The sequence below is a fragment of the Acomys minous genome (genome assembly GCF_964271855.1).
Source record: "Acomys minous genome assembly, chromosome: 12".
Classification (NCBI taxonomy): domain Eukaryota; kingdom Metazoa; phylum Chordata; class Mammalia; order Rodentia; family Muridae; genus Acomys; species Acomys minous.
In genome coordinates this window covers 76,357,392-76,370,520 of record NC_140493.1, presented here as the reverse complement: position 1 = coordinate 76,370,520, position 13,129 = coordinate 76,357,392, and the positions used below count along the sequence as shown (strand labels likewise).

Here is a 13,129-nt window from a genome sequence, read left to right as displayed (position 1 = left end):
GTTACAGGCAGTTGTAAGCTGCCCATTGTGGGTGCTGAGAACGGAACCAGGTCCTCTGCAACAGCAGTTTGTGTTCTTGACCATTAAGCTGTCTCTCCTGCCCTGAAGTTGGAGTTCATTAGGAAGAGATTTTTTAAAAATATAAACTTAAACATGAGTGTGAATAGAGACAGCCATATATGTAACTTTGGTGGCCTCTAAAATTACACTCTTCAAAGGTCTGCTAAGAACTTTATTTTCTCTCTCTCTCTCTCTCTCTCTCTCTCTCTCTCTCTCTCTCTCTCTTTTGGTAAATGAGATCATAGGGTGGTTTTTTTGGGAAGTTTGTTTTGCTTTGTTTTGGGTACTCTGGGTAGGATTACAGCTGACACGGTAACACCCTAGGTCACGAGGATCCCACAAGGAAGTTGATATACGTTTTTTTTTCACTATAATGTAATTTATTATATATCTTATTTGTAAGATTCTCAGAAAATTTCACATTCACATCTGGGGAAGGGAATTAGACCATACTTAAACATCAAACATTACTGAGCATAGTTCATTGCTATTTAATAGGTATATAAGCAGCATGATCCATCGCTGTATTAACGTTCTCTTAAAAAAAAAATCTCTGTATAAAAAGAATGATGTCTCTATAGGGCAACCAACCTTTCTTTGTTAATTATGCTGGAATTCTTGACTCTCGGCTTGTAAAGTGTTCCTATGTTGTTCTGAGTGGAAGTTAGGAAAACCAGAGAAGCTTCCGTTCGGCCACGTTTTTCCGTTCTCACTCCCAGGCTAGCTCCTACCCTAATTCCACCATTCACTAGCTGTGTGGTCCAAAGCAGGCTATGATCTTCAGTGAAGACCTCTGAGTGAGGGGCTCCTTTCCCTCTGGCACCCTCTTCCTTTCCCCTGCCTTTCTAGCCCACCGTGACCCTTGCACTCATTTCCTGTTGCGTTCTTGGCCCTCCACTTCCTGTTTTCAGTCTTGTTCCCTCTTTCAGAACTAGCACGTTGAGTATTAAACAGGCAGGGGCAGCATGCTGAGCTCCTACCCTGGCACTTCCTGAACCTCCTAGCTTATAAATACCAAGGCAGGACAGTGAATCAGGATGCAGTGAGCAGGACTCCTCAGACCAGCTGGGACTGCCCTCCGGAAAGATGAGCAACTCCAGGACTGCCATTTCATTCTTTATCCTCATGGCTGTCCTTGGATGCCAGGCTAAGCTCATAGACGGTGAGTTCCCTGAGCTCCTCGCCCAGCCGGCAAGTCTATGGGAACCGCAAAAACGGAGCTAGGGATGGAGACCACTGCCCTCCTGGAAATACTCCGCATCCTTGACTCCTCGGTGATGGGATTAATTTACTCAGGAGTAGCAGCATCAGGTTATAGGCCTGCCTCTGTCTGTAGCCTGTAGACCCTGGAGGAAACGAGGCAAAGAAGCCGGGTTCCCACTGGGGCAAACAATTATGGTTGATCCCTTACCTAACTCTGGGCTAAGTGTTAACTCAAAAGAACGGGAGTGTGAGGGAAGCCCATTTACACGGCGCGTGACGATAGAAGTGTCAGACAGCTTCTCCAATAATGCTGTCACCTTGGAGAAGTGGACTGGGCGGGGAATCAATGCAGCCCAAGATTGTTTTATTTGGCAAATACTTAGCTTGCCCTTCTGTGCTGGACAGCTACTGTTCTGTTTGTTTTATGGCTGTTAGCACATTGATGCCTCCTAACAGCCCTGTGGGGTAGGTGTCATGTTAAATAGGAGAACATGGTAGGCTACCAGTTGTTTTTTACATGTTTTTCTCTATTACTATGATTGCTAACATTTTATAAAAGAGAAAACTAAATCCCAGAAGGCATAAGACTTAACAGTAAGACGAGTGAGTGGTGAGATTAGGGTACGAGCTATCCTCGAAGGGGTATAGAAAGATGTGGGCATTTTAGGATCTTTCCTGGGCTTTGCACGCTCCTCCTAGAACACGTGAGGCATGTTACAACGTGTCCGCATGCCTCCTTAACGGAAGCCGTGCTCACTATACCATCTCCTGTCCATTCAAAACCGACGCACATCTCCATCTCTGTGTTAAAAATCTAGATGCTTGTAAGACTTAAAATAATTTAAATGCTGTCAACATGCATATTGTTATCTAGGGAATGATGGCAAGAAGTCTCTAGTGTCTCAACTGCATTTCAGGAAATTTTTCTTTGGTGTACTCTGTAGATGTGGCGGCTCCACACATGGTAGACCAACTCTATAAAAAGAAAATAAGCCAAGAACAATGAGAGGCAATTGCTGGATGAGCTGATAGCTTAATCCTTACTGCCAAAAATCATTACTTTATGCTTTGCTATAAGAAGTGAATACCAATATTTTTAATTAGATGTATTTTATGTTTATATTTGTGTATGTATGTGTGTGTGTGTGTGTGTGTGCATGCACACATGTATGCAGACATCTTCAGAGGCCAGAAGAAGGTGTTGGATCTCCTGAAGCTGCAGTTACAGGCAGTAGGACTCAGCTGATGTGGGTGCTGAGAACTGAGCTCTGGTCCTCTGTAAACACAGCAAGTGCCTTAAATACCGAGCCGTCTCTCCAGCCATTAAATATCAACTTTTAAAGCTATCTTTTTGCCTGTGATACCATAACTTCCAGTTAGAAAAGAGGGAAAGGAGAGAGGGAGAAAGAAAAGGAGAAAGAAGAAGAGAGGGGGAAGGAAAGAGGGAGGGAGGGAGAGAGAGAGAGAGAGAGAGAGAGAGAGAGAGAGAGAGAGAGAGAGAGAGGAAGGTTAGCTGAGTTGCACTTGCCTAATTATCACAAAGCAGGTTTTTTATACTGTAATCAAACAAAGTAGCATTCCTACAACACATGTGTATCTTTATACTAATGGGACAAACATAGTAAAACAAACGAAACAAAACTTCACTGCACTGTAAAGGGCATCATACAACCAAATGGGTTGCTGGGAAATTTGTTTCTAGAGTCCCACGGACTCCAGATGTGTAGACACAACTGTGGCCTGTAATCGCACACTGGACTTTCAGGTAACTTACCTGCAGTAGATTTGCAGCCGGCTTTTAGTATTTCAGAATCTACAGAATGTTTTTATTTCTCAAATATTTTTCAAAAGGTCCCAGGGTGGAGAAAAGCTCATAGCAACAAGACACCCTAGCCTGGGACAGACCTTTGATCCAGATGGGTTAGCAGAGATCCAGGAAGAGAGCCGGCTGCCTTCAGTTGGGAGGAGGGGAGTCAGCCATGGTGGTGCACACAGTGCTCTTAGCACTCAAGAGGCTGAGGCTACGGAACTGGGGGTCCAAGGCCATGTGAACTGTGGGCTACACAACAAGATCTTGCCTCCTTCACCAAAAGCTGGGGGTGAGATATGGGGTGGGTGGCGGGTCTAATATAATGCTGCCAACCATGAATTTCTTTCCCCCACCTTGTCCGTTTCTTCTAGAAACAAAAAGAGAAGACCATCACTTTAAACCTCCCATAGTGAGTCAAGGTAAATAACCAGATATGACATGTTTAAAGGGACTGGGGTGGATACAGCATTATGGCATCACTTTCCCTGAGGACAGAACAGGATGGAGAGGCCCTGGGGGTGCCAAGCATCTCTGGAAAGAGTAGGGTGTGGCACGGGGACTCACCCCAGTGATGCTTCTCTATGTGTGCCCAGGTGCCCTGAGTTCACCTGCTTAGAGCAGGGGCATCCTTCGAGTCCGAGTCCTTCTCAGCTGCCACAGGACTCCGCTCCCCCCCCCCCACACACACACACTACCACAGGACTCTTGAGAGCAAAGGCTTGGCAACTGAGTGGCCCTTTGTCTTCCCACAGGCTTCCAAGACTCTTCAGACTGCTGCTTCTCCTATGCCTCACGGATCCCGTGTTCAAAATTTATATATTATTTTCCAACCAGTGGTGGGTGCAGCAAGCCGGGCATCATGTAAGGGTCACACTCACTCATTGTGTGTTAGGGGGAGGAGGAGCCTCCAGGATCTTAGAGGACCAGAAAAGGCCCATCCTTGGATCCCAACAGGTGATGGGAATAATACTTCAGGGTGTAGAGAAGAAGAAGGAGACAGCAGGCAGAAGTCACCCCAAGAGTCATTAGAGAATATCACAGAACTGGAGAGGACCCAGTTCTGTGAGAGGGGATGGTGCTGAGCTACCTCCCGGAATGAACAGACTCTTGAGAGGAAAATCAAAGGGTCCAGAAGATGGGGTCCCCTTCCCTACTTACTAGAGCCTTCTGTTTGTAATCTGTCTTCTCCTTTTTTCTCTCCAGCTTTATAAACAGGAAGAGGAACAAGATCTGTGCTGACCCCAGTGATCCGAGAGTTAAGGATTGCATAAAGACCCTAAAACAAGCCCCAAGACCTGGGAACACAGCCATTGCTTGAAAAGGAAGACTATATTGCCAGCCACTTTCTTCTGTCTTCCCCAGTGACCAACTAGGAGGCTCTAAGCATTTATTTAAATATTTAAAGCATTTATTCTTCTATTCTGGTTTAAAGCAGCCCATGTGGTCAAGAGCATTTGTATGGACTCAGCTTGATATGACTAGAGCCATCTTGAGTTGTAACCACTGTGCTTGTCTCTGAGTGACTATTGGATTTACCTACATCGTTTATCGGCAGATTATATAAATGGGGGAACTATTAGAGTGGTCATTGGAGCTTTGGAATGTGCCTGGTTCTGATACTATCTTAAGCCAGGTACATCCAGCTGAGATGAAATGCATTTGCCCTAGCCCATCTATATGTCCATGTTTTTCCTGCCACCCTAGAGCAGGAAGCACCCCCAATAAAATGCAGTCCATGTAGCCACAGGTCTCTTTGTCTCTCTTTCTCCACACTCATAGGACTATGGAGCCAGTCTGATATTGGGCTGATAGGGAAAAAATATCTCGCTCACTCACCTTGAATATGGGAGACGGGGGGATGGGGTGGGGCGGCGGGGGGTGACACATGTAACTTTGGATATCCAAAACAAGCCATCATGATATAATTTTTACATTTCTAAGAACACAGCCCTTTCCAATATAGACTCCATATCAAAGATGTATTTTATCCACTACTGAGGGAGCCATTAGATTAACTAAGATGCCGTTGGGTTCTGATCCTCTTTGGTGAGGTTAAGGAATGACAGTGGTCTCTCAGAGGCTGAGGAACAAAGGCGACATCAGCCATGAACTCAGGCTTGCACTTTAAGTGCTCTGGTATTCTTTGTATTGTTCTAATGCACTAGATAAGGCTCTTATAAAATACACATCTGGGGTAAAATGGCCACCTCCAGATAAGCCAGTTGAGTGGAGGACCAGAGAAGGAAAAGAATAGAGTTTATCATGAAGCGAAGCCAAGAGGAGCTTCAGAACTCCTGGAAAGAAGTGAAAGGGTACCTGGTGGGGGAGGGGCCAGAAACAGCGGGCATGCACACATACACACACACACACAAACACAGACACACACGGTGCAGAGAAGTGACTGAGGAACACAGCCTAGGTCATGTTGTTACCCAGTGCAGGGAAGGGAATAGCTTCCAGCCACAGGGCAAGCCTGCACTTCTCACAAAGCTCAAATCCAGTTGCAGGTTTTACTGAGACAGAAATTGTTCGTTTGGATGGGTCAGTGGTGAAGAGAAATACCGTTTGTTCACGGACATGAGTGGGAACGAAGCAGACAGATGTTACCTCGAGATAAAGTCAATTATTCAAAACTGAGCTATGTCTGGGGGCCTGAAACGAGAGACCATCTATGGATTGGAGAGTCATAATTTGCTTTGCCACAGCCTCTGGGTGTGGGAAGTGGGTGAGCTGGAGGGAGCTGGAGGGTTGAACACTGACAAGCTGTAGGTTCAAGTCCCAGGAGGTCAGCTCAGGCTGAGACACTCATAAGAGAGATAGCCCTGCCCTCAGTGACCAGGAACTGAGCTACCAACTGAGAATAACCCTGGATTTGAGAGTTCTGATGGATGGATCAAATCCCAGAGGCAGCTGCTGTTCACTGCCACAAGGCCCAAGAACTCTGAAGTTCCAAGTGTGCAAGACACCTATATGCTGACAAAAAAAAGCAACAAGGGGGGGAGGAAATTATCTCTTTTAGCTCACAATCCAAGTTACAGTCCATCGGAGCAGGGACCTCACTGTGGCAGGAGTTCACACATCCACAGCCAAGAACGGAGAAAGCCAAATACACGCGTGTTCACACCTTGCTTTCGTAACGCTCAGCTAGCTTCCTTTTCTCTCACTCAGCCCAGGGCCCAGCACCCGAAACGGTACCATCCACTTTCAGGATGGATCCTCCCTCTCTAATTACCAATCAAGACACTCTCTGACATGTGCAGACTGGCAGACCAGCCCTATCTAGATAATCCCTCATCTTAGAAACCTACAAGAAGAACATCGTAACTGGTTGATCAGGGCCCAAGGGGGTCTGTTCAAACTATTGCACTAACCAAGGACATTACAAGTAGTAAACATCAAACCCCTATTCGAATCTAGCCAATGGTCAGGACATCCTCCACAGTTGGGTGGAGAGCAGGGACTAACTCTGACATGAACTCTGGTGCCCCATATTTGACAACCTCCTCTTGGTGGGGAGGCCTGGTGGCACTCAAAGAAAGAATAAGCAGGCCACCAAGATGAGACTTGATAGCCTAGGACCATAAAGTGGGGGAGGAGGTCCCCCTCAGTCATAGACCTAGGGGAGGGGAATAGGGTGAAAGTGGGAGGGAGGGAGGATACAAGTGATGGGATAACAATTGAGATGTAATCTGAACAAATTAATTTTAATAAGAGAGAGAGAAAAAAAGACTCCCTGGCGAGTTTAGGTTATATTAAGTCTCTGGTTAAACTAGCCAGCACAGTGCCCACAGTGGTGTTCCCCCAGCGGGTGATTCATACTCAAGAGGTCTTGAAAGTATGAAGACTGGTCCTCTGCTTAAACCAACCTCAGGGCTGTGGTTTCCTCCCACATTCCCAACAACACTTGGGAAATACCCTCCGGATAAAGCTACAATCTGGCAAGTCTTAGAAGGGTGAGAGATTCTGCTCAGACCACAGAAGGAAATCCGTGAGGCCTGTTGAGCCCCTGTCATGCAAAAAATGGGGACTGTGAAAGAGAAGATATGGCAGACGGACGCCACGCACCTGTCCAAGGCAGACAGATGCCACGCACCTGCCCGATACAGATTCAGTACCAGCACAGACCACAGGAAACACAAGAGTCTATAGCTCGGCGGGTCCTCTCTCATCTCTGTGTATAAAAGGAGGATCCCGAGAGAATACAAACAAACATCCAAATTAAATAAGGAGCTTGGTACATGACATGAAAGAGGAATTCAATAAGGGTGTAGAACCACTGAAGAAAAACTATAGCGAGCTACTGGAAACCCGAAATGTAGTTAAGTCTAATTAAAATTTCCGCAGAAAGCCTTGGCAGTAGAAATCAGTCAAGGGAAGGGCAGCGTACCTGAGCTTGGAGATAAGGTACAGGGACCGGAACATCTCAAGGAGAAAGATGAATGAATGAGAAGGTCTGAATTGGCCTTTGAAGCCATTCAGGATGCAGTGAAAATAAAAACCTAAGGATCACAGATGTAAGGGTGAAGAATTCCTTTCCAAATGCATACAAAACATTTCCGATCAAATCATAGCAGAAAGTTTCCCTAAACTAGGCAAAGGAACACCTAATAGCACCAAATAGAAGAGAGAGCCTTCCTCTTGTCATGTTATAATTAAACCACTAAACAGTCACACCAGAGAAATGTATAAAAGCATTGAGAGAGAGAAACACGAAGTCATATGTCAGGACAGGCCACCACAGAGTTTTCAACAGACGTTGTAAAGAGCGGGAGAGCTTGGAAAGGTGTCCTTCAGGCTTTGGAAGACATTAACCTCCAGCCCGGAGCAACGCTGCCAGCAAAGCACTCTGTCATAATTCAGGAGAAAAGAACATCTTCCCGTGATAGAAACACACTTACGAAACTCACAAAAAGGCTGAACCCAGGTCTTCTGCAAAAGCAACAAGCGCTCTAAACCAATGAGCTGTCTCTTTAGACCTCTCTTCCTCTTTTATTTGACCACACCAGGATAAAACTACAAATAGGCCGAAAGCATTTATGAACTCATGGAGATTAAATAATTCACTAAATAGACCAGGCTGGCCTTGAACTAACAGAGACATACCTGCCTCTGGGTCCCGCGTGCTGAAGTGAAAGGTGAACACCACCCTATCCAGCCTCAGATGTTTCTCCTGATGGATATTCTAAAGAGATTTTTTTCCTCTTAAGTAAAAGGATATTAAAACTATCTGAAGGGGCTGGAGAGAGGGCTCAGTGGTCAAGAGCACCTCTTGCTCTTGCGGAAAACCTGGGTTCAGTTCCCAGCACCCACATGGTGCCTCACAGCCATCTGTAACTCCAGTTCCAGGGGATCTAACGCCCTCTTCTGACCTCCATGGGCACTGCATGTATGTGGTAAACATACACACATGCAGGCGAAAACACTCATGAATATAAATAAAATAAACCTTTAAAAATTAAAGAAAAATAAAGGAGTGACACCAATTTTTATATATCTCTAGTTAGATATATAAGTTTACTTTTATAATCTATATTTATATGTACGGAACTGAGCATAAGCCAGTCTCCTCCAAGTTAACTGGAGGTCTAGAAGGATTCCCCACTCTTACCCTACGGTCAATGCTAAAAGACTGAATGAATTTCCTCGAAGGACAAATGCTTCTGGAAATATTTACACTCTCTCTGACTGAATTGATCGGAACAGTTTGGAAAGCCCCAAGTCACCTTTGCCCTCTACTTCCCATTGTACACTGAGCCTTGTTCCCTCTTTTAGAACTAGTGTCTTGAGTCTCGAGTAGTCAGACAATGAGCTGTAACCTGGCACTTCCTGGTCCTCTTACTTTTATAAATAGCAAGGCAGGGCAGGGAACAGTGCGGCAAGCAGTCTGAAGGCCAGCAGGTTCTGCCCACAGGGAGAATGAAGCCTTTTACTACCGCCCTGTCCTTCCTCATGCTAGCAGCTGCTCTTGGATTCTGGGCCCAGATCATACAGGGTGAGTCCATGGAAGACTGGGGAGAAGCCCCGGAGGGGCAGGGTGGAACACTATGAATATTCTCTACGCAAGACAGAGCAGTGGAATTCACTTAGTACAGACCTGCCTCTGTCTGCAGCCTCTGAACTGGTGGTTCTCAACCTATGGGTCATGGCCCTTTTGGGGGGCAATCAAATAGCCTTTGTCACAGGTGTCATCTAAGACCATTGGAAGACACATGTATTTATATCACAATTCATAACAGTAGCAAATTACAGTTATGAAGTAGCAATGAGATAATTTTATGGTTGGGGGTCAGCACAACACGAGGAGCTGTGTTAAAGGGCTGCAGCATTAGGGAGGTTGAGAATCACTTCTCTGGCTCTGGGTACACAGACGGCTTTTGCTTCTGTTTGTAGAGGCAATGCTTTTCCTTTTTCCTAGCTAGAATTATTTGATAACTTCTCCCAGATAATCCTAGCTGGATCAAAAGAACTATAGTTAAAGAGTAAATTTGTAGACGTGAATGCAAGGCTCCGTGTCAGATACCAGTTAGTATGAAGCCATTGCATTGGAAGCAGCCAGGCAAATGGCTCGCCCAAGGTCGCTGTCTCATCTGAAGCAAGGATATTTTAGTTTCTGGAGGTGCCTAGAGCTCAACACAGAGAGGTCCTTGAAATAAAAGAATGTATTCCTTAACTTTTCTAAGAAAGAGAGGTACACTATCCTCTCACCCCCCCTACCCCCCCCCCACAGAGCCAAGGAGAATATCAGACTTGGGTCAGGAGAGGTAGGAGCTACAGAAATAGAGAAACTTGTGTTGGATTCTTTATTGGAGATCCTGGGAAAGAGGCAGGGCACGGTGCTGGGTACGGCTGAGGCTTTCCAAACTGAAGAACTCTAAAAGCTGTGGATACATGGATGGTCTCTAATCGCCCAGGACCTGGCTCTGAGAAGAGTTAGGGGAGACACGAGCATGGTGTTTGATTGAGAGATAAAGGCGGTGGCTGGGCACAGGGCTCGGCATGAGTTGGTCTGAACCCTTTGTTGAGAGGCACTTAACCTCTCCTTGCTGTCACGATTTTAAGTGTGTCAGAATACCATAAGATGCAGAAAACAAAATATGATTAGTATTTATCCCACAAGAATTTATCTACCACCTGCTATGTGCAAGGCAGCTGCTGTTCAGCCCTGTAGATGTTGATTCCTTCTCCCTCAGGCTTCCCTGAGGGGCGGTCAGACAAATGGAAGTTCACCATTCTTGTAAGAAAAACAAAAAGAAGTCAGAAGACAAGCAATTTTGCACAGCTTTGTATATTATTGCTGTACTCATTTTACAAGCCAGCAACTGAAACAGAGAAGCCTTCAATGACTTAAGACTACACAGGAGTAGTAAAGGGTAAAATCAGTAATGACATGTCTAAGGAAAGGCGATGCTATTTAAGATTTACTTTGGAAGTCACCCACTTCACATCAAGCATGTTAATAAAACAGCCACACACCTCACTACGCACAGTTCATAAGCAACCATTGAAGAGATGATAGAAAGGGCTAATTGTCTTTCCTTAGCACAATGCAAATTTCCAATCTTTTTAGCAACAATCTTTGGGCTCAGCTATATTTAGGGATGCAGGGCTACCCTCGATTTTAAAAAGTGATACATTGCTGGGCATCACTTAACATCCCTGATGATTTCTGCAGTGTACCCTTCAATCAGACACTGATATAAACTTGTGCTACCAGAAGTCTCATTTCTCTTCAAAGAACTTTTGTGTCACCAAAGGAGTTTGTGCTTCAGAGTCAGCAGAATGATTTTTTTAAAAGATCCCAGAAAAAAAAAATCTCAACATCACCAAAGGGGACAAATGGGCTTAGAGACAGACCTTCGAAGCCAAGTGGGTGTGGGCGGTACACTATTGGAGAATGGGGAAGGGGTGGTGACCGGAGATGCTGAGACAATGACGCTGCTCTCTGCGCTCTGTTTCTTCCAGCAACAGAGACAGAAGAAGTCCTGAAGGCAAAGCAAGGACTTGAACCTCAAATGTTTCCCATGGGTAAATATTTCATTACGGCTTGTTTTGAGAAGCACCAGAGTGGGGCCTCGAGGGTGGTTGAGGATATTCTCCAGGAATCACTAGGGATGTTAAGGAATTTCCAGCAACAACTCCAGGAGGGTCAGGATGGGCCAGAGGCTCCTTCTCTGTGCACCGAGTCTGCTCGCTTGCAGCAGATGCTGCCCATAGGCGACTATGCATGCCTTCCCTTCTATGGACAGGCGCCCATCCCTACTGTAGGCCCACTCAAGGGTGTAAAAGGAGATGACAGCGAGTGCAGGCTAAGGAGGGAGCATCCCTTGAGTCCAGCCCTTCTCAACACCACCCCCCTCCACCAGAACCCACCCCAGGCATTCTTAAGAGCCATGACCTGACCCTTGAGTGGCTCTGTGTCTTCCTACAGGCTTTGACGAGTCTTCAGACTGCTGCTTCTCTTATGTCAAAAAGATCCAGTGTTCAAAGTTTATATATTATTTTCCAACCAGTGGTGGGTGCATCAAGCCGGGCATCATGTAAGTGTCAAACTCACCCGTTGTGTGTTAGGGGGAGGAGGAGCCTCCAGGATCTTAGATGACCTGGTGGATAGGCTTCTAGAAAGGGCCCATCCTTGGATCGCACCAGATGAAGGGGAGGGCACTTCAGGGTGTAGAGAAGAAGAGAGACAGCAGGCAGAAGTCTGCCCGAGTCACCCCATCAGTCGTTAGAGAATCTCACAGGACTGGAGAGGACCCCAGAGAGGGGATGGTGCTGAGCTATCTCTTGGAATGAACAGACTTGTCCGAGGAAAATCAGAGGGTCCAGAAGATGGGGGTCCCCTTCCCTGTTTACTAGAGACTTCTGTTGGTAATGTTTCTTCTTCTTCTTCTTCTTCTTCTTCTTCTTCTTCTTCTTCTTCTTCTTCTTCTTCTTCTTCTTCTTCTTCTTCTTCTTCTTTTTTCTTCAGCTTTGTCACCAATAATCGGAACCGGGTCTGTGCCAACCCCAGTGATCCGAGAGTTCAGAAGTGCATTAGAAGCCTGAGGCAAAACTCATGACCACAGACCTGCAAAGAGTAACATTTGTTGAGAAGAAGGGAATATGCCAGCCATTTCCTTCTGTCTTCCCCAGTGACCACCGAGGGTGCTCTAAGTGTTTGTCTTTATACATATATATATATATAAACCATTGATTTTTCTGTTCTGCCTTAAAGCAACGCAGCTAGCTTTGTCACCGAGGGGAAACTTGCCTGTGCCAACCCCAGTGATCTGAAAACTGAGAAAGGCATGAAAGGCCTAAAGCTGACCCCAGTGACTGCACATAACATTTGATTAAGATCAAAGGGCAAGGGCTGGAGAGATGGCTCAACGGTTAAGAGCACTTGCTGCTCTTCCAGTGGACCTGGGTTCAATTCCTAATCACATGGCAGCTTAAACTATCCAATTCCAGGGTGAATTGGTGCCTTATTCTGTTCTTTAATTAATAGTATTTACAGTATTTTTATTAATTAGCTTGACATGATTAGAGCCATCTTGAGCTGTAACCATCATGATCCCCTCAGAATAACTCTTAAGTTTTCCTGCACAGTTTCCCAGCAGATTGTCAGTGGATACGTGATGAGAATGGTCTGTGGGGGGTTGGAATGTGTCTGGTTCTGATATTCGCTGAGGCAAGCAGGGTACATTCAACTGGGATGAAATCAATTCCACCTTAGCCCATATGTATGCCTGTCTTTGTGAGGACCCAGCTGATGTTCCCGCTACCCCCAGATCAGTAAGCCTGCTAATAAAGTGCATCCATGCAGCCACAGGTCTGTCTGCCTCTTTTTCTTCAGTTTCATAGGACCCTAGCTGAAATTGGGCTGTTTGGGGAGAAAGTATCTCATTCGCCCACCTTGAATCTGTAGTGGAGAGGGGGTAACCATGTAACTTTGGATATTTTCTTCAAAACAAAAGACATCATGGTATGATTTTTACATTTCTAAGAACACAGCATATTCCAGTGTAGACTTCATATCAAAGATGGATTTTACCCACTACTGAGGGAATATTAAAG

At 45.6% G+C, this 13,129-nt stretch overlaps 1 protein-coding gene across 1 annotated transcript; it reads left to right on the top strand.

The window, feature by feature from the left end:
* The first annotated feature begins 1,006 nt into the window (after positions 1-1,006).
* On the top strand, positions 1,007-12,883 carry LOC311579637 (uncharacterized protein). Its single transcript, XM_084750385.1, has 8 exons — positions 1,007-1,222; positions 3,445-3,492; positions 3,826-3,934; positions 4,277-4,389; positions 8,925-9,065; positions 11,036-11,098; positions 11,502-11,610; positions 12,042-12,883. Exons 1-8 carry the CDS (start codon positions 1,147-1,149, stop codon positions 12,130-12,132), a joined length of 750 nt encoding a protein of 249 aa, XP_084606511.1. The 5' UTR covers positions 1,007-1,146; the 3' UTR covers positions 12,133-12,883.
* The last annotated feature ends 246 nt before the right edge of the window (positions 12,884-13,129 follow it).

What these genes read in the sequence shown, in the direction of transcription:
- LOC311579637 (XM_084750385.1), top strand. Translation starts at nt 1,147, where the DNA reads ATGAGCAACTCCAGGACTGCCATTTCATTCTTTATCCTCATGGCTGTC. An exon ending in TGCAGCAAGCCGGGCATCAT is followed by an intron (nt 3,935 to 4,276) that starts GTAAGGGTCACA and finishes TTTTCTCTCCAG; the next exon opens with CTTTATAAACAGGAAGAGGA. An exon ending in TGGGAACACAGCCATTGCTT is followed by an intron (nt 4,390 to 8,924) that starts GAAAAGGAAGAC and finishes TTTTATAAATAG; the next exon opens with CAAGGCAGGGCAGGGAACAG.